This window comes from Gopherus evgoodei, chromosome 1, assembly GCF_007399415.2.
Source record: "Gopherus evgoodei ecotype Sinaloan lineage chromosome 1, rGopEvg1_v1.p, whole genome shotgun sequence".
Classification (NCBI taxonomy): Eukaryota; Metazoa; Chordata; order Testudines; family Testudinidae; genus Gopherus; species Gopherus evgoodei.
In genome coordinates, this window is record NC_044322.1 from 191,015,249 (window position 1) to 191,036,699 (window position 21,451).

At 46.1% G+C, this 21,451-nt stretch overlaps 1 protein-coding gene across 15 annotated transcripts in view; it reads left to right on the forward strand.

Annotated features, from left to right (window-relative positions):
- DCAF6 (DDB1 and CUL4 associated factor 6) overlaps window positions 1-21,451 on the forward strand; it is a 175,366-nt gene that overhangs the window by 135,558 nt on the left and 18,357 nt on the right. For 12 of the 15 annotated variants that reach the window (XM_030581129.1, XM_030581138.1, XM_030581148.1 and 9 more), the window contains 3 exons: window positions 589-672; window positions 816-1,128; window positions 18,707-18,748. In XM_030581129.1, coding sequence (XP_030436989.1) covers window positions 589-672; window positions 816-1,128; window positions 18,707-18,748 — 439 coding nt within the window. The remainder of the gene's footprint in view (window positions 1-588; window positions 673-815; window positions 1,129-18,706; window positions 18,749-21,451) is intronic. The other 3 variants (XM_030581156.1, XM_030581246.1, XM_030581255.1) reach the window with 1 other exon arrangement.

Sequence of the window (21,451 nt, forward strand, 5' to 3'; positions counted from 1 at the left end):
CATTTTCACTGATGTTAATCCATTTAGTAAATGGACAGTTGAAGCTGGCAGCTTATACAGGGGGCATACAATGTTAAGGTGCAAATTGGAGAAAAATATATTGTGCTGAATTCAGTCAACCTGTTCATTGCTGCAGGAGATAGCTGGAGCAAATGTCTGTATCAGTGAATATATAGTGAGGATTTCCAAAGAAATGCCTAGAGATATGATGATTACCTTTTAATAAGTTAATCAACCTTTGTAACTCTAGGTAATCACAACTGAGTTATACCATCTTCTGTTTCACAACATTAAAAGTAAATTAGCTACTAAAATACTTATATGATTAAGTATTGAATTGTAGCATGGACCAAGAAAGAATCTCCCACCTCACTTTTATTCTCTGATATACCAAACTGAACAATTGGTAAATGGATTTGTGGGGTCTTTTTGTCTTCCTCTGAAGCATTAGAAACAGGCACCTGAAGTAGCATTCCAGACTACACGAACCAATGGCTTGATACAGTGAAGCAGTTTCAATGTTCTTCAGGACTTATGGTGTATACTTATGTTACTGAAATGATTATATGATCTGGTGTTTAATTCCAGGAGTCCATAAAGAATTGCCCGAGGAAGTTACAAGTGCTGAAGAGTTGAAAACTATAGATGAAGCTGGAGAGAGAGCAGAAACAGGTTTGTCTGCTGTGTCTTCATATGATTGTCTGGCTGAAAAAGGGTAAAGCCAAGCCAAACACAAAATTTTTTTATAACGTTTATAACAACGTCCTGAGTAGACTAACTATCAGTGGCTAATTTTGACTGTCTTTTTCTTTTAGCGAATATTTCTGAGCATCCTGGAACCAGCACAGAAGGAGAAAGTGATCCCAATCTTGACAGTATCTGTAGGAACCCAGAGGAAGGACCTTCAAGTGAAAAAAGCAAAGAACAAGAGGGTTCAAGTCAAAGTACAGAGTCTACTGCCAACCCAGTTAATACAAACCATGAACTTCAACCACAGCCAGACTCTTCAGGGCTTGCAAGTCATGAAGAATCATCCACCAGAAGCACTACTTTCCAAGAAACTGATGATAGTGATGATGACCCTGTCCTGATACCTGGTGCAAGGTATCGAGGAGGACCAGGACATAGGTTAGTAGAATTCTTTCCTTTTCTATTATTTGGCATCAGTATTTTCTGAGAGAAAACTAGGAACTGATTCTCCAGCCCCTTACAGAAGGATCTCAAAGCTTGTGGCCCAGAGCGCCTCATAAACAACTTACCAGGAACTTTGAAGGCTGCATCTAGTTAGCATATATATATTTTCAAAAGAAACTCATACAAACCTCATACTCGTTATGTTTGTATATTTCTTGCTAAAGGACTAATAACAGCTTTTTATCTGAGGTCCCCAGTGATAAATGTTTGCAGTTAATCAGTGTTGTTCTCAACGCATTTTAGGATACTGTCACAATTTCAGGGCAACAACACCCGTATTCCCCTTCCATGGTCCACAAACAGCAACCACTTTGGGCTTGTGGCTCCCAGATATCACTTTTCCTGGCCAGAGACCCACATCTCACTTCCTTCTGACTGGGGGTTTTTAAGGTTCTGCAGCTTCCTGATTTACACTGATCTCCCAGCCAGCGAGACTTCCTAAAAGGCCAGTGCTTGTGTTGTGCCTTCTCTGCAAGGGTTATGACCAGTGTATTGCCCCAAGTTATAATTACCACATAGCTGCTTCTAAGCAAGCACATTTATTCTTAATATGTTTTCTCTGTAATGCTTTAACTTAAAACAATAAAAACATACACACATGCTAAAAAAGTTATCGGAGGTCACCCCCAACTCCAGCCTACGGCTCTGGTAGGTTTTAGTTCTTCAAAACCCACAGCTGGGTCTTCATCATGGTTACAAGTTCATCCACGTTAAGTCCCAAACCAGAATGAAGGTGGGGCAGATTAGCCTTTTCTTTATATTGCCTTGGCCTTTGATGTTGTCCTTCTGTAACAGGTAGTCATAGAAACATAGAAATCTGCAGACAGAGACCCTGTTCTCAGGGCATAGCTTCAAAAGGCTGGGATTTTGCATAACTGGAGGTGGGGAGTTTGCATTAACTTCTCCCTAGGGATTCTCCAAGAAATCCACTTACCACTTTTTGTCCTAAAACTCCATAATTGTTTGGCACATTTTCAGTACAGTCTTTTGAGCTCCCAGGTCTTGTATAAGTCATATCTCAACCCTAGAAAGGCTGCTTACAATCCTGGATCACAATGATACATAAACTTAATACAGTAAGGTCTTTCAAGGTTATTGCAGGAAATTGCCCATCTGTCACAGATACAGTGGTCTACAGTTTGTCTTTTATCTACACTGTAAGCATCCTTGGTTTGCAAAAGAACTCGCTATTGGTAGGCAGTGCTGCATTTTGCTGTAGCGTGTGTTTAATACATGGTGCCTTTTCTCTATTGGTGATTGATCAAATAATTTTGAATTTTCCTTTCTCATGAGAAGAGAACTTTCGTACCCTTTTTCTCTTGTTAACTTCTGAATACCAGTATGAACAGGACTACTAATGATTATGAGAGTTACTAGACAATTGTGGTTGCAAAAAAAAGGGGTTTGATGGGTTCTGTACAGTTTTTTTTCCTGTAGAATCTAAGTACTCATTTAAAAAAAAAACAACCTTTTTTGACCATTGTTACTCAGAGAGTTTCCTATATATCATATACTTGACATCTTAATCCATAATTGGCATAATAACCCTCCCATTCACCAAACTATGCTGTTAACATCAATGCCTGGACTGTTCAAATACTTTCATAATTTATTAAGCAAACTTTCAGCTATTAGACTCAAGGCAATATGTTTTTCAATTTTTTATTGTCACTTTCAGTTGCACCTTAGATATGGTACATCTCTCATTTGAGACATACTTAACACTGTATTTATATGGGATAGAGGTTATGTTTCTGTTAATCATGTACACTGGAAATGCAAATCGTTGAAACTTAACTGTACTGCTTGCTAAAGAAATTAACTTGGCATCAACTTTAATGTCTTCCTTAATTGTTTTCTGTTTCATATTGGCTCTTTGATATATATTTAGGTCGTGGAGGGTGGGAAGCAGTGAATGACTCATCCTTTTTTCCCTGGGATTCATAGGTTTTGCAAAATAGGAATTTTCCAAGGGGCTGGATGGCTATGTCCCTAGATGACATCATAGCCCAGAACACTGAGCAGTGTATCAAAGCCCACCACTGTAATTGACATTGTTTGGCACTCTTATTGGAATGTTAGATTGAATGGACCATGGAGCCTGAACTACTCTTTTGCCCCTCAGGGTTTGGGTTGAGATACATTGATGAGGCATTGTGGAAAAGCTTTTCCCTCCTGGGGTATGTCCACACTAGGGAAAAAATGTGATTTCACCACATACTCGATTTTTACCTTGACCCATTAACACGTATGAGAACTACAACTGCCCTGCCTACCCTGTTGTTTTACCACAGTTGATTAATTAACACATGGTTTTAAAAAATAGAATAAAAAAACCCTAAACTTTTTTCTTATTTCAAAACCCAGGTGTTCATGCAGTACCAGGTAACTACTGTTATGTAAATATCATAGTTCTTCTTCGAGTGATTGCTCACATCCATTCCAGTTAGGTGTGCGCGCCGCGCGTGCACGTTCGTCGGAAAACTTTTTACCCTAGCAACTCCAGTGGGCCGGCAGGTCGCCCCCTGGAGTGGCGCCGCCATGGCGCCCAATATATATCCCTGCCGGCCCGCCCGCTCCTCAGTTCCTTCTTACCGCCGTGTCGGTCGTTGGAACTGTGGAGCGCGGCATAGCTGTCCTCCACGTCCCTAGCTCTCCTAGTTATCTATCGTTTATCTATCGTTCATCTCTAGTTCCATTATAGTTGTTAATTAGTTTGTTAAGTAGATAGTTAAGTTAAATAGTTGTTAAGTAGTTCTTCGCCGGGGGCTTAGCCCTTCCCGGCACCCGGCGCCAGGCTCATGCCTGTTTCGCCGGGCTTCAAGCAGTGTGCGGCCTGCAAGAAGCCCATGCCTACCAGCGATCCCCACGAAGCGTGCCTGAAGTGCCTCGGGGAATCGCACAGATCCGACAAGTGCCGCATCTGTAAGGCTTTTAAGCCGAGGACAAAGAAGGAGAGGGATCAAAGGCTCCGAACTCTCCTAATGGAGGTGGCACTTGACCCGACGGCTTCGCAGGCCGTGGTATCGGCACCGGCACCGGATCGCTCCGGCACCGAGAAGACTCCTCGGCACCGACCCTCTCCGGCACTGGAATCAGAGCCAAGGCCGTCGAAGTCTGATACTCCGGCCAGGCAGTCCCGGCTAGAGCGCCCGGCCTCGACATCGGCCGTGGCGCCGCCGGCACCGTCAGCACCGTTGACTCCGGGCCCGGCGGGTCCGTTGAGTCCGGTGCCGCCGAGCTCCCCCATGAGATCTGGGGTTGAGATAGTGGTCCCGTCCACACCGGAGACCTTCGCCTCGGCTCGGGACCTTATTGCCCTGACTGAGCCCACTCGGCTGCCACCCCCGGTACCTCCAGTGCGGGTCGTGTCCAGAGGCAAGCCCATGATGTCGGCACCGCCCAGAGACAGTCGTTCACGATCCAGGTCCCGACGTCTTGGGCGCTCCAGATCCCGACGCCGCTCGCAGTCCCGGCACCGCTCCCCTCAGCGGTACCGGTCGCACTCGCGGCACCAGTCGGCATCGAGACGGTCGCGGTCAGGCTCCAGTCGTCGACACCGGCACCGCGATTCCAGGAGCAGGTCCCGACGCTACTCGCCGCACCGGTCGACCTCCCGGCACCGAGCTGGTGGCAGGTCCCGGTCTCGGTCGACCTCCCGGCACCGAGCTGGTGGCAGGTCCCGGTCGACCTCCCGGCACCGAGCTGGTGGCAGGTCCCGGCACCGAAGCGGCGCCCGGTACCGATCAGGATCCCGGCACCGTGACAGATCCCGGTCCCGATCCCGATCCCGGCACCGATATGACTCCCGGCACCGGTCCCCGGCACCGAGACGATCCTCCGTGCCGGCCCGCGCAGACCCTTACCATCCAGGGTCGGCCCCACCATGGCCCTCGAGACAGCCGTCCGTATCCTCCCAGACGGACAGCGGGTATGCGCTGGGCACCGACCGGCAGGCGGCGCTGTTCGGTGATCCGCCGCTGCAGGACCAAGGCCCACAACAGTGGGGATTCTGGACACCCTGGGCATACCATCAGGCCCAGGGCCCCCAGCAGCTCCCTGCTAGACCGGCGACTGCGGAGCGTAGGGCCCCTGAAGCCTCGTTGTCTCGCCCCCCTCCCTCCCCGGAAGGGGAGGAAGGGTCCAAGCAGCAGGACTCCGCTGCGGCTCCGGAGGCAGAGGCGAGGGCTGAGGAAGACCCTCAGTTAGACACTCTCGTGCCTGGGGTCTCATCATCCTCCTCCCCGGATGAGGCGGTGGCGGGTACCTCCTCCAACAGCCCCCCCCCCGCTGGATCTCAGGGCGCACCAAGACCTCCTCAGGCGATTGGCTCAAAATCTGAGTCTGCAGGCAGAGGAGGTCTCGGAGATAGAGGATCCAATTGTAACCATCCTCTCTTCTGATGCTCCCACCAGGGTCGCCCTGCCCTTCATACGGACCATCCAGGCCAACGCCAATACCATCTGGCAGTCCCCGGCCTCCATCCCTCCGACAGCGAAAGGAGTCGAGAGGAAGTACATGGCCCCTTCTAGGGGATACGAATATCTCCATGTACACCCGACTCCGGGTTCACTGGTGGTGCAATCAGTGAACGATAGGGAGCGTCACGGCCAGGAGGCTCCAGCCCCCAAATCCAGAGAAGCCAGGCGGATGGACCTCCTTGGCCGTAAGGTGTATTTGGCTGGGGCGCTGCAGCTCAGGGTCTCCAACCAGCAGGCCCTGCTGAGCAGATATGCCTTTAATTCCTGGGTGGCAGTGGACAAATTTAAGGAGCTGCTGCCACAGGATGCTCGCCAAGAATTTACGGCCATCTTGGACGAAGGCAAGAAGGTCGCACGCACAGCCTTACAAGCCTCCTTGGACGCTGCGGACTCGGCTGCCCGTACCCTCGCATCAGGAGTTACGATGCGTCGCCTTCCGGCCTTCCGCCGGAGCTCCAGCATACTATACAGGACCTTCCTTTCTAAGGCCAGGGCCTGTTTTCTGATAAGACAGACCCCAGACTCAAGAGTCTAAAAGACAACCGGGTCATTATGCGGTCCCTCGGGATGCACACCCCCGTGACGCAGCGTAGACCCTTTAGGTCGCAACAACAGCAACAACGTAGGCCGTTTTCCCAGTTCCGCCAGCGGCAGGACCTTTACAGGCGCCGCGGCAGGAACGGAAGGCGCAGGCAGTCGGGGAACCAAGGGGGGCAGAACCAAGGCTCCTCAAAACCCCCGCCTGGTCCTAAGCCTTCATTTTGAAGGTGCGCCCGAGGGCGCGGTAACAGTTTCCCCTATGGATCCTTCCCCCCCGTTTTCCAACCGCCTTTCGTTTTTCCTCCCGGCGTGGTCCCAAATAACATCGGACCGCTGGGTCTTAAGCATGGTGCAGACGGGATACCGCCTGCAGTTTGTTTCATTTCCTCCTTCCCGCCCTCCTTCCTCGTCCCTCTTCAGGGACCCCTCTCACGAGCAATTCCTTCGGCAGGAGGTGCAGACGCTCCTCAGCAAAGGAGCTATAGAGGCGGTTCCGGAAAACGAGAAAGGCAAGGGGTTTTATTCCCGCTACTTTCTGATCCCCAAGGCCAAGGGGGGCCTCAGGCCTATCCTCGACCTGCGAGAACTCAACAAATACCTCGTGAAGTTGAAGTTCCGCATGGTATCCCTGGGGACCATTATTCCATCCCTGGATCCGGGAGACTGGTACGCCGCCCTCGACATGCAGGACGCGTATTTCCACATTGCCATTTGGCCGCGCCACAGACGCTTTCTCCGCTTCGTTGTGGGGGCTCTTCATTATCAATTTGCAGTCCTCCCATTCGGCCTGTCCACGGCCCCGAGGGTGTTTACAAAATGCATGGCAGTTGTCATGGCGCATCTTCGGCGCAACCGTGTCCACGTGTTCCCTTATCTGGACGACTGGTTGATTCGGGGCACGTCGGAACAGCAAGTCAACAGCCATGTCCGCCTGATCACTGGCATGTTTGCAAGTCTGGGCCTCTTGATAAACACAGACAAGTCCACCCTGAGGCCCACGCAGAAGGTGGAATTTATCGGGGCCGTCCTGGACGCCACTGTGGGCAGGGCCTCGCTGCCTCTGCAACGGTTCCAGACCATGGCGGCGATCGTTCAACGTTTGCGGTCAGCCCCATTGACGTCAGTGAGGACATGTCTAACCCTGTTAGGCCACATGGCGGCGTGCACCTTTGTGACCGACTACGCTCGGCTCCACATGAGGCCTCTCCAGCTGTGGCTTATCAGTCATTACAGGCCGGCAAGGCAACCGTTAGACATGTTAGTCACAATCCCCCAGAAGGTCTTAGATTCTCTCGGCTGGTGGTTAGACCAGTCCGTATTATGTGCGGGTCTTCCCTTCCACCCCTCTCAGCCCTCAGTATCCCTGACAACGGATGCCTCAGATCTAGGCTGGGGGGCCCACCTAGGGGCCCTGCGGACACAGGGCCTGTGGTCCCAGGAGGAGGTGGGGCTACACATCAACATGCGGGAGTTGAGCGGTCCGCCTTGCTTGTCAAGCGTTCTGTCATCAGCTTCAGGGTCGTTGTGTCGCCGTGTTCACAGACAACACGACGACCATGTACTATATCAACAAGCAGGGCGGCACCAGGTCCTCCTCCCTGTGCCACGAGGCGATACGACTCTGGGACTTTTGCGTAGCCCACTCCATTCACCTCAGGGCTTCCTTCCTCCCTGGAGTACGGAACACACTGGCGGATCGATTGAGCAGATCCTTCCTGTCACACGAGTGGTCCCTTCGCCCGGACGTCGCTCTCTCCATTTTCCGGAGGTGGGGTTATCCCTGGGTGGACCTCTTCGCGTCCAAGGGGAACAGGAAGTGCCAAGCGTTCTGCTCCTTTCAGGGCAGGGAGCCGGGGTCAATAGCGGATGCCTTCCTCATCCAGTGGTCGACCCACCTGTACTATGCGTTTCCCCCGTTCCCTCTGGTCCACAAGGTCCTCCTGAAGGTGCGCAGAGACAGGGCTCTTGTGATCATGGTGGCCCCGGCATGGCCCAGGCAGCACTGGTACACCATGCTGCTGGACTTGGCCATAGCCGACCCAGTTCCCCTGCCCCTTCATCCGGACCTGATTACCCAGGACCACGGGACCCTCTGTCACCCAGACCTGCAGTCGCTGCACCTAGCGGCGTGGCTCCTGCGTGGCTGACTGGTTCCGAGCTGCGCTGCTCCACGCCTGTGAGAGAGGTGCTCTTGAGCAGCAGGAAACCGTCCACAAGAGCCACATATTCGGCGAAATGGAAGCGCTTCTCCTGTTGGTGCGTAGAGAGAAATCTCCGCCCTATGGAAGTTTCGATAACCGAAATCTTAGACTACGTTTGGTCCCTCAAAGGGCAAGGTCTGGCCTTATCGTCGTTGCGAGTCCACCTAGCAGCTATCTCCACCTTTCACCCGGGTGCGGACGGTCGCTCCGTTTTTCTCACCCGACGGTGTCGAGATTCCTTAAAGGGCTGGAACGTTTATTCCCTAACGTCCGTCCCCCTGCTCCAACCTGGGATCTTAACCTGGTGTTGTCCCGGCTCATGGGGCCCCCCTTTGAGCCGTTAGCTACTTGCTCCCTGCTCTACCTCTCTTGGAAAACTGCCTTTCTAGTGGCTATCACCTCAGCTAGACGGGTGTCGGAGCTCCGAGCTCTTGTGGTAGACCCCCCATATACGGTCTTCCACAAGGACAAGGTGCAGCTGAGACCACACCCTGCTTTTCTGCCCAAGGTGGTCTCAGCCTTCCACGTCAACCAAGAGATTTTCCTTCCGGTTTTTTTCCCAAAACCTCACTCCTCAGGCAGGGAGCAGCAGCTCCACTCGCTGGATGTCCGTAGGGCTCTCGCGTTCTACATAGAGAGGACTAAGCCCTTCTGAAAATCCCCCCAGCTTTTCGTGGCGGTAGCAGATCGTATGAAAGGGCTTCCTATCTCCTCCCAGAGGGTATCCTCTTGGGTTACGTCCTGTATCAGGACCTGTTATGACTTGGCCCATGTCCCTGCGGGCCGTGTGACTGCGCATTCTACCAGGGCGCAGGCGTCGTCGCTGGCTTTCCTCGCCTGCGTGCCCATCCAGGAAATCTGTCGGGCAGCGACCTGGTCATCGGTCCACACCTTTGCTTCCCACTACGCCCTGGTCCAGCAGTCAAGGGAGGATGCGGCCTTCGGAACTGCAGTGCTCCGTGCCGCGACTTCTCACTCCGACCCCACCGCCTAGGTATGGCTTGGGAGTCACCTAACTGGAATGGATGTGAGCAATCACTCGAAGAAGAAAAGACGGTTACTCACCTTTGTAACTGTTGTTCTTCGAGATGTGTTGCTCACATCCATTCCACACCCGCCCTCCTTCCCCACTGTCGGAGTAGCCGGCAAGAAGGAACTGAGGAGCGGGCGGGCCGGCAGGGATATATATTGGGCGCCATGGCGGCGCCACTCCAGGGGGCGACCTGCCAGCCCACTGGAGTTGCTAGGGTAAAAAGTTTTCCGACGAACGTGCACGCGCGGCGCGCACACCTAACTGGAATGGATGTGAGCAACACATCTCGAAGAACAACAGTTACAAAGGTGAGTAACCGTCTTATACTGTGACAGACCCAGGCCAGTGGGATACAGGAGTCTGGTAGAGGGCAAATATACTGGTCACTGGATGAGTAGTTTTTTGTTCCCTGAGTGATCAGAGCAGGGGCAGAACTAGAGTAATCAGGAACCTGCTAGAACCAATTAAGGCAGACAGGCTGATTAGAACACCTGCAGCCAATCAAGGCAGGCTAATCAGGGCGCGTGGGTTTAAAAAGGAGCTCACTCCAGTCAGGCGAGAGAGAGCCAGAGGAGAGAGAGTGCGTGTGAGGAGCTGGGAGCAAGAAGGCAAGGAGCTGAGAGTGAGAGGGTGTGCTGCTGGAGGACTAAGGAGTACAAGCGTTATCAGACACCAGGAGGAAGATCCTATCGTGAGGATAAAGAAGGTGTTTGGAGGAGGCCATGGGGAAGTAGCCCAAGGAGTTGTAGCTGTCATGCAGCTGTTACAGGAGGCACTATAGACAGCTGCAATCTACAGGGCCCTGGGCTGGAACCCGGAATAGAGAGTAGGCCCGGGTTCCCCGCCAAACCTCCCAACTCCTGGTCAGACACAGGAGGAGTTGACCCAGACTGTAGGGAAGATCACTGAGGTGAGCAAATCTGCCAATAAGCGCAGGACCCACCAAGGTAGAGGAGGAGCTTTGTCACAGTACATAAATCTGTGTGACTTCATCCTCCAGGGTTGTAAGTTGGGCACCTTTCACCAGGAACGAATTCTCTTAACATTTGTAAAGCTTTAGACAATAAAGCAAGTCACGTTTCTGAGGCTGGAAAAAGGCCCTGGGAGTTTTCTTGCTCCTTTATCTTTCTATCTGGTACATTACTCTTTTTTTAATCTTTCCCTCATCTCCTCTTTTACTGTAGCAGTTGCAGTGTATTGTCTTACCTCCAAGTCAGAATGATGAGTGAGCAATAACTTCATTAAATGCTGCTTTTCTTCCAGAGGATGTTGTGGAGTCTGCACTATTCCTTGGTAGGCTCACTAGATACCTGTGTAATGCCCCCAAAACTGTAGACATTCTACGAAAATCTCAGCAGGATTTGTCAGTGTTTTTATGTGGGGGTTTTTTTGGCTTTGCAGCCATCTAGTGAGGAAAGCTAAAAGTCTTATAACAGGTTAAGTATAAATAAACAAGGATGGTGCTCTGTCATATACCACCAGTATAGCCAGTTTCCAGCAATCTTCATTATTTTTTCAGCAATTCTAAGTATCTTAGCTAATGTGCAACCCCAGTTAGGATTCTTAAGCTTTAGTTCAGCAAAGCATTAAGTTTCCCCAATGAAACTTGAGCGTATGCTTAAACTCAGTTTTTAGCAGGATATAACTCCAACCAAGTTCTTGTCTCATGCCACAATTTTGATATTACAGACATAACTGGTATAAGCACTCTTTTAATTGCTTATAACTTTGTCAAACTTTAGCAATTTGAGCTGAAATTTTCTATGCTGTATCTGTTTCAGGCTTTTTTATTTGTTTGTTTGAATCGTTTTGGCAGAAATTAAAACATTCATTTGAGAATGAGGCCAGGGAAAAATACATTTTGCCCATTTTAAAAAACAAAACAATCTGGCATTTTGTTTGAAAAGTTTTGGATCAGGGACTTGAAATTTGGCAGGTGGTAGCCTTTGTGTCAGGGTTGTGCATTTTGCTCTACCCATGAAAATCTTCCCAAATTTGGTCAAGTTATAAACCTTTGAAAAATCATAGTTCTCACATGCTCAGATGAGACTTCTTAGATTTTAGCAGCTAAATACCCCAGAGATTCCATACGCACGGGGTATATACCAGCTTGGGGCCGGGCAGGACTTTGCCTGAAATTACGGCTCTGGGCTGCTATAAACTGTGCTGCATCTGGGCACCTAAACTGAGAGCAGGAAGCCTGTCTGTTCTGTGCTCAGTGACTCTCTCTGCTGGGTTCAGACGAAATGGAGGACAGACCAGCCTGATTTAAATACAGAAGGAAAAAAAGCTAGACCTGTGGAGTCTTAAGGGAGGAGTAAGCTGAGACAAAGACTCTGTAGGATGATACTGGGACTGGAGACTGAAGAGAGTGGAGAGGAAGTCTGGGATTGAGAACCAATGGAGTGGGGGACAGGAAATGACGGGAGGAAGGGAGACAGATCTAACTAGGCACAGGGATCAGTTGGGACTGACTCGACAAAGACTGTGACGAGCTGAGATAGGGTGTCAAGGTTCCTTCCTCACTCTGAACTTTAGGGTACAGATGTGGGGACCTGCATGGACACTTCTAAGCTTAATTACCAGCTTAGATCTGGTATCGCTGCCACCACCCCCAAGCACTACCTTTTTCCGTGGGTAGTCTTGAGGGACTTCACCAATTCCCTGGTGATCACAGATCCAAACCCCTTGGATCTTAAAACAAGGAGAAATTAACTATTCCCCCTCCTTCTCCCACCAGCTCCTGGTGATCCGGATCCACCTGCTTGGATCTAAAAACAAGGAAAAAATCAATCAGGTATTAAGAAAAAGGCTTTTAATTAAAGAAAAGAGAGGTAACAGATAACCCTCTGGGAGAGATTAGCATACCAGCTACTCTCACAGACAACAGATTCCAAACACAGAGGATGTTCCCCTGGGCAAAAACTTACACAAAAAAATACCCAAATACCCAATTTTGATAATTCCCTTAATGGTACCAAGACAAGTTACATAGAAAATAAACATAAACCTGTTTATCCCTTTCTAAAACTTGCTGCTCTGATAAGAGGCTGGTTCCTTGATCTTTTTCACTCCGGCTGAAACTGAGACTCTAAACAAAGGAAAACTTCCCTCCTTCCGTTTGAAACATCTTGTTCCCCCATTGGTTCCTCTGGTCAGGTGTCAGCTAGGCTAGGTGAACTTCTTAACCCTTTACAGGTAAAAGAGGCATTAACCCTTAACTGTCTGTTTATGACATGGGGAGACACTGAGATTTGACAAGGAGCCCAGAAGCCCAGAGATGGAGACTGGGACTGGGTATGTGGGGGCAACTGGAGACCAAGATGGTGGTAGTGAAACAGACTGGATGAGAAGCCAGGAGGAAGGAACTGGGACTAGTAGAGCAAGGAGAGTGGCGAGAAGGAGCTTGGGGGTTAGAGGGATAGGACTGGGAGTGATTGAACAAAGAGACTGGGATGAGAAGCCTGAGGAATGGAGACTGAGACTGGCTAGGTGAGGAGAATGGGACTGGGATGAGGAGCCAGGGTGGAGAAGAGATATAACTTGGTACCCAGGACATGTTGGGTAGGAGGAGACAGAAGGTCAAGCTGGGTGGGAATGTGAAGAAGAGTCTATATCCGCTACAGCACACTTCCCTCCTGAGCCTGGAGTGGAACCCAAAATTCCTGAGTCTCACCATTCCTCTGCTGGTTCACATAGAGGATGACAACCTACTACTGCTATCAGTTGAACAAACCTCTGCCACTGTGATGAACATAAAGGTTTCCACCCTGCTGATGACCTATGTGGGTGTCAATATGATGCCACATGATGGAATAACTATTATTTCAGTTCCTTTAAAAAAAAACAAACTAGAAAATTACACAAACTGTTAAAAGAACAACATTAAGTTTACATTGAAAAGTTAGGAAATAGCAGGTTTAAGGTTGCCTGTGCAGTTTTAATTCAACCACCTTATGTGTATGCATTATGTTACAGTCTTTAGTTACATGACTACATACTATTTTTCCACAGGATCACTCCCTCACTCAGTGGAGTATTATGTGTAGCATTAGAATCTTAGTAGTTAGGGACGAAGATCTTAAGTTAATTTCCTCAGCAAGGGCAGCATATGGTGTGGTCTGCTGCTTTGAACACAAGAGTCTCCCAAATTCTAATCCCATCTCTGATATGGATGTCCTTTGTGACCTTGGGCCAAGAACTTAGCCTCTTATAGACTCATAGACTTTAAGGTCAGAAGGGACCATTATGATCATCTAGTCTGACCTCCTGCACAATGCAGGCCACAGAATCTCACCCATCCACTTCTATGACAAACCCCTAACCTATGTCTGAGTTATTGAAGTCCCCAAATTGCGGTTTGAAGACCTCAAGCTGCAGAGAATCCTCCAGCAAGTAAGTTCCCCTTCCATAATTTTTTTTATCCCTATCGGGTGTTCTGTTGAGTATTTGATGAAGATTGCAATAGTGCTGTGAGCACAGACAGTGCTGTATAAGAGCCAGCTTTCCCACTAGACAGCATATCTGATATTAAGTGAATATTACACTTCATTTTACAGACTTCTCCCTTGTCTGTATCTGACTGCATCAGTGAGGATTGTAAGGCCAAATTCTACTCTTAGTTACACCAGTGTAAATCTAGTATATGGTAACTGCACTGAAGTTGATACGATTAAATATTTCATATGCAAATAAAAGCCAAACTATAATGCTTACCTTTTCCCACTGTATGGCTGTACAGTCCAGTGTGGTTTAGGATTACCTCCAGGCTTTTGATGATGATTAAATTTAATGCCCCATTCACTTCAATTTGTTCTTGTGTATATGTATAAGGAGCAGAGCTTTCCTACATAGTTGAATGGTGACAAGGTTAAATAATAAAATTTATATTTTTTCTCTCTGGTTTCAGGATTTTAGAATGCCTTTTGAATGATTGGTGGATAAGTGGCAAGTGTTTGTGTGTGAAGGGAAAATCATGATTTTCCAGTTAAAAACCACACTGGAAGACTTGGAAGCTGACTGTGAATCCTCTTCAGTACTTCTTATTCAGACAAAACTCCTTTTGTAATCAGTGAGAGTTTGTCTGAGTGAGTACTGAATTCAACTTCTTGTAATTTTCATATATTGCCACATATGATCCTTGATTTACAAAATTATGTCAGTACTATACCAGTGGCTAAACCCTTCCCCTCATGGTCATAATAACAAATCCACCATGTCCAACTCCTCTTTACTTCTATCCCAGGGCCAAGTGCCCCAATATCTGCAAATTACATGTATTCAGACTGTACATTCAAATGTGTGCATATTATGGTACCTGGTCTTGAGAAGAGATGAGGTTCAGAGGGTATCTGCAGCTTGGAAGCGGAATCTGGAGTATATTACTTTGGGAAAAGGGTGAGATGAGAATGTTCATGAGCTTGTCAATGGAGTGGGATTTGGGAGGATTTCCATGGATAAGAGAGTTTTAGGATTATTAGATCTCAAATTTAAATACGTTTGCTAGGCTGCATGTCTCAAAGTGTTGTAGCTATCAGAGGCTTTCAAGTATTCAGGACATTCCAGTACTTGGGGGGAAAAAACCACAAAATTTTGGTCTTTGCCTTAGCAGACTGAAACATAAGTCTCCATTTAATACCTTAAAGAAGTCTTAGGCCAGTCTGCACTACCACTTACTTCAGTATAATGTATGTTGCTCAGGGGCGTGAATAAGCCATTTCCCAAGTGACAGGTTATTGTAACTTATAAGCGCTGGTGTGAACAGCACTATGTTGGCAGGACATAGCTACCGTCTCTCGCGGAGGTAGATTTATTATGCCAACAGGAGAGCTCTTTTCCATCGGCATAGAGCGTCTTCATCTGCACCAATGTATCGCTTCTAGTGTAGACTAGTCCATAGAAGCCTAAAGCATTATCATGTAACTCTTTCATGTAAATATGACCAAATCAGAGGTGATGCTTATATGCACCTATCCTTCAAGACTCTTTTCATACTATTCAACAAAACATTATACTAAATGTAGAACTACTTTTGTATATCTTGCATCAGGGCCTTATGGGTACATCCGCACAGCAGCTGGGAGGTGGAATTCTCACTTGGGTAGCGTACAAATGCTAGCTCTGCTTGAGCTAGCACCTAAAAATAGTGTGATCATGGCTGCTTGAGCTGGCTGCCCAAGTCTGTACCAAAGGAGGCAGGCAGGATTGTACTCAGGCCGCTAGCCCAAGCTGCCGTCTGTGCCACCATGGTCATGGTGCTGTTTTTTGGCATACTAGCTCAAGCAGAACTAGCTCTTGAAAATATATATGTCTACCTGAGCTGGAATCACACTTCCCAGCTCCTATTTAGCGATACCCTTAAAGATAATTTACTTTACCATTATCTGAGGGGTAGCTGTGTTAGTCTGTATCTACAAAAACAAAAAGGAGTCCGGTGGCACCTTTAAAGACTAAACCTTTAAAATCTTTAAAGACTAAATCTTTAAGGTGCCACCAGACTTCTCGTTGTTTTTCCATTATCTGTTTGGCCAAGTCAGCTTGATCAATTAGCATGCTTCACTGAGCGTTGTATTCCCTAAAATTCATTCCACTATTGTTACCTATTTGATATTTAAAGTAACAGACTTTGATGGAGTATGGAAAAAGACCACAAATCAGCTTGTTGAGAGTCCAGAGACAGAAAAGAAAAGGACGTGTTTACTTCCCCAGTTGGAAATTCTGTTGCTGGACAGCTGTAATTCAATATATTTGGCCTGCAGCACTGATGCAGTACATTGCTCACCCTTTATTCTTTTCAATCTGATTTATGGTAAAGACATTTGGCTCTCTCAGAGATTCGATTACATGCTATAGTAGGGAGCCCCTCTGCAAATACAGAAAAATATAATCAAGTACCTTGACAAAGTGCCAAAATTCCCATTGACTTCCTGGGAATATCTGGTGTGTTTCCTCTAGGAAGAAGATGACACTAAGTTTCAAAAAGGGAATGCTAAAATCCTATTGACTGTTGGAGACCTTTTCCAGGGTAAAACATTACTGACCTTTGAACTACTTGGAATAAAGTTTAATCTCTACAAGATAAACACTTCCTAGACATTGGAGAAACTCCACAAAGAATGATATAGAAGAAAAATTCAGATTGCGACATAACCCAGACTAGTTTTTGTCTATAACATTCAACTTTTCGGTTGAGGAATGCTGGAAAGGGTATACCTCAAATTCTCTGGAGTCACGATTTTACAGTTTCTCCTAAGTATAATCAGTGGCAGATGGACATGAATACCCCTTTGCAACCTGTTTGCAAGACTTAAAAAGTAAATGTAGTACGTCATGCTGCATGAACTTTTTACTATTTTTCTTCAATTTTGAACAAAATGAATATAGATCTACACTTCAGATGTTCTAAATGTGAGTCAATATTCATCATTCATATGTTGTTTACATGCACTCATTTAGATGCCTAATCCAACTTTTAATATGTTTCAAACTGGGAACTGGCTCTATTTAACCCACTGTTATGTGTTCTGGGAATCTATCCACAGGACCAACTCTCTCTAGTGCCTGACTTAAGGAACACAGTGTCTGCAGGGAAAAAACTTATCCTAAATGTAACAGTATCAATAAACCTATGCTATAGATATGAAAACATGAAATCTGAACGTACTTTATTATTCCTAAAACAACAGCACCAAAGAGAGCTTCTATCAGGTATATAAAAACATCCTGCTCTTCAAGTCAATTAACCAGGATTTACATTTAGTGAACATAACTTAGGTGTTTTTGGAGTCTAAAGTAGCAGTCAATCTGTTGCCTGGTATTAGTATGATTTAGTATTTAAACTTGTAATGAAGATTAAATAGATGTTAAATAGAAGATTTTTCCCCCTAGAATTTAATTGCTATGTCAATTTGTCAAAAAGGCAAAACTGAAAAAAAAAATAGTAAACCTATAGTTTTAATATTTCCATTTTACTTGTTTTCTGACAGTGTTCCTTACATTGATTCCCATGTAACTATTCCTCTGTTTACCTTGAATTCAGTAGAAATATATCTTTTAAAAAGCTGTTGGAGTTATCTGAACATAGAAAAAGGCCACAGCAATGGTTTTAAAGTCCAAAACAAGTATTTTTGCAGGTTTATGTAATTGTGAAACTGCCCACACTCTCTGAAGTTGTTACATTTTGGGCTGAGATCAGCCATGAGCCATTATCACCCAGAACTGAAAATGGGAGACTTAGGATGGAATGGCCTTCTCATTCTTTTGCTTTAGCATCTCGGCTACTATAGTATAACATTACCTTAGGAAATGATGAAGCCTATATTGATTAAAAGAAGTGAAATGCTTGGCTCTTGAAATCTGTTTTATAGTGGTTGGTCTAGTTAGCTAATCTAATATGACATTTTTAACACACCCATGGACAATTGTCTGATAGAATTTCCTAGGGTATATTTAAAGAATAAGGATGAAAATAAATTTCATATCGTGAAACTATTTGGCTAGATGCTGCTGGAACATTTTCATTTACCCTATAAGGTCTGCAGAAGGGAGTTATCTCCTGTGCTCCTGGGGGAGTCCATGGGGAGAAGAGTCCCTTCTCTTGCATGCCAAAGCAACTAAATATCTTCTAACTTAGATGTGCACAAACTTCTCAAAGCTTAGCAAAATTAGTCATGTATGCACAGACGGCATGGCTTTCCTTAGCTGTGAACTCTGTGGGCTTAGTGAGAAAATACTATGCAAAGTGTTCTGCAAGTGCACACAATTGAATTATGACCAGTCAGAAATCATGTCTGAACAAAATCAGTTTTCATCTGAATAGTCCAAGGCACTTTTCAGTGAGGACTTTTTCTATATTCAAATAGCTGAATTGGTTTGGTTCAAACTTTCTGATAAAAAGTCACCTCTGAGCAGAGACTAAGCCTGGAAAATCAGTCCAATATGTGGAAAATTTGAATTCACAAGGGACTCAAAATAGAGAATTTAAAATGGAAATGCTTATGTAATGTGCTGCTACACCTGCTACAATTCAATTGATGAGTAATTACTGTATTTTATAAAACCTAGGCTGTGTACTAATAAAAATATGCAAAAACTGAGGGGGAGGGTTGATTGAAATGAAAATGTTTTTCATGTATTAACTCTTATGGAAAAAGTAGAATCTTTGAAATAATCGGAACACATTCTGTAATAGACTCTAATCTTTAAAAACTTGGTACACAGGATTTTTGAATGACTTTAACTATTGTTCCTTTCACTAGATTTAATATCAGAGGAACAGCAATAGGTGATAGAATAATGAGGTAATTCAGTATCTTCCTCCCTCTCCCCCTTTTTCTTCCTTCTGTATGATGGATTTACCAGGTCTTTGTTTTCCACATCTAACCAGTTTTTCTGTTAGCTGTTACCACTTTTAGATTTGCCAAACTCTGAATGCTGGAAATTGTAGAGCAGATTGCTTGATGAGTTATATTTAACTGCATGCATTGCATGGAAACAGAGTGAGAAGAAATTGCTGTGTACAAATTTAACATCACATTAATTTCTTTAGTGTATGCCATAATAATCATAATGTAAAAGGTGTGTACTCATGCAGAGCGAATACTTTTTTTTTTTTTTTTTTTTAACTTCATTAGCTTTGGCACGTGTTGTATTTTGCATGTGCCAGCATTGATTTGGCTTGTGGTATATTGAAGAACACTTGATTCTGGAGCAAGATTAATTAGCACTATTTAGGAATACATTATTCAAAGGCCTGTTTTAATTTTTGGATGGCTCAATTTATGAATTGAGCATAATTTTTATAGCCAAGGCAGATTTAGGAAGAGAGACACTGGGTTTGGGGGGATATTTCTCCACCTCATAAAGTTAAAAAATGTTAAAGCACTTCAGATGGAATACTCTTCTCTCTCAGTGAAATACTCCAGTGTGTTAATTGTAGGAAGACCTAAGGGTTTTGACAACTAAGTTTGGCAACAGGCTTTCAGGAGGAGAAGCAGTTGTGTGAGTTAGTGCCAGATACAATAGATGGAGATTAAGTTAACAAATGGAAGGAATTAATTTAAAATGACAAAATGCTTTTATAGTTTCGTGAATGATGAAACTATAAAAAAAAAAAAACAGGAAACACATCTGAAGGGGTTAATTTATATGACTACTCTAGAAGGGTATCTGCATCTCTTATATTAAGGCTCCTGCATACAGTCACACACAATGTGTAAGTAGGTCCAAAAATATGAATTTATGAAGGAAAATAGTGTGTACCTGTCTTTCCTTTGCCTTTATATTTGAGTTTTAGCTACTATTCTCATGCAGTTGGCTAAAGGTCTGTATTCAAGGGCTTTTGAAATCTGTGGAAAGATGGATCCAAATTCCATGATAAAATTCACTGTTCTTGGAGTTTTATAGCACCCCAGTGTTGCAGACTGCAAGTTCTGTGTCAGCTTGAAGTAAATGTATAGAATTAAACATGAAAATGAATAATGCAATCAGTGTGCAATTTTTATAGTATCTAATTAGTTAGTTGATATATTGTCGTCCGAAAATTTCATCTCAATTGTGCTGTAGATTTTTATATTGCCATAACCGTCGAGGTTTTTTGGAACTGAGTTCGGGATAGTTGAGAAATTGGACACCTGAGAAGGCAAGGGATGTGAGTAGTTTGGGACTGAAAGATAACCACATTATTTTTCTGCTGAAATGATCGACAGTGAAATAGTCAATGTTAGCACTTAAAGCAAGTCAGCACTACAAAATTAAGTTGACTTAAGTTATGTTGATGTACAGCAGAGGTGGGCAAACTACAGCCTGGGGACCACATCTGTCCCTCCAGACGTTTTAATGCTGGCCTCGAGCTCCCACCAGAGAATGGGGTTTGGAGCTTGCTCCGCTCCAGGCGGGGAGTGGAATTGGGGGCTTGCCACATTCTGTGCAGCTCCTGGCAGTGGTGGCATGTCTCCCCTCCAGCTCCTATGCGTAGGGGTAATCAGGGAGCTCTGCATGCTGCCCCTGCCCCAGGCACTGCCCCCCAGCTCCCATTGGCCAGGGACCACAGCCAATGGGAGCTACAGGGCCGGCGCCTGCGAACAGGGCAGCATGTAGAGCTGCCTGGCCACACCACCACATAGGAGCCAGAGTGGGGACATGCTGCTGCTTCTGGGATCTGCTTGAGGTAAGCACCGCCTGGAGCCTGAACCCCTCACCCTCTTCTGTGCCCCTGGCCCAGCCCTGATCCCCCTTCTGCCCTCCGAACCCCTTGCACCCTCTGCACCCCCAACTCCACCCCAGAGCCCGCACCCGCAGCCAGAGCCCTCACCCCCTCCCACACCCCAACCTCCAATTTCATGAGCATTCATGGCCCGCCATATAATATCCATACCCAGATGTGGCCCTCTGGCCAAAAAGTTTTCCCACCCCTGTTGTACAGTCACTGCAGTAATTAAGTCAGTTTCGCATGTCCATACTATGCTCCTGTTGGTGGTACGCCGTATGTATCCTCACCAGGAGCACTTGCACCAATTTAACTGTCAGCGTAGGGCACTGACAGCTGGAGCCCTGCCACACGGGGCTGACAGCAGGAACAGTCTGATGTAAGCAACAGTGTCTATACAGATACTGCATTGACCTAAATACATCAACTTAAGTGTTATGCCTCTTCTAGAGGTGGAGTTAAGTCACTAGTCAGCGACTTACATTAGCGGGACTGACATTTTAGTGTGAACTCTTAGAGTTAGGTCGACGTAAGCTGCCTTAGGCTAACCTAACTCTGTAGCATAGACCAGCCTTTAATTATTTGTTAGGATTCAGAGTCAACATCTAGTTAAAATGATTGGGGCAGTTCACACATCAAAGCTGTCTTAACAAATAGGAATGTGTCACTGCATTGGAAAGTTCATAATTGGAAGCTTTTCTTCACAACCAAAGAGCCTCTCTTAAAAACTATTTGAAACATAGAAAACACATTTTTTAAATCAAAACTTAGATTTCAGGACAAAATTCTGAAGCGC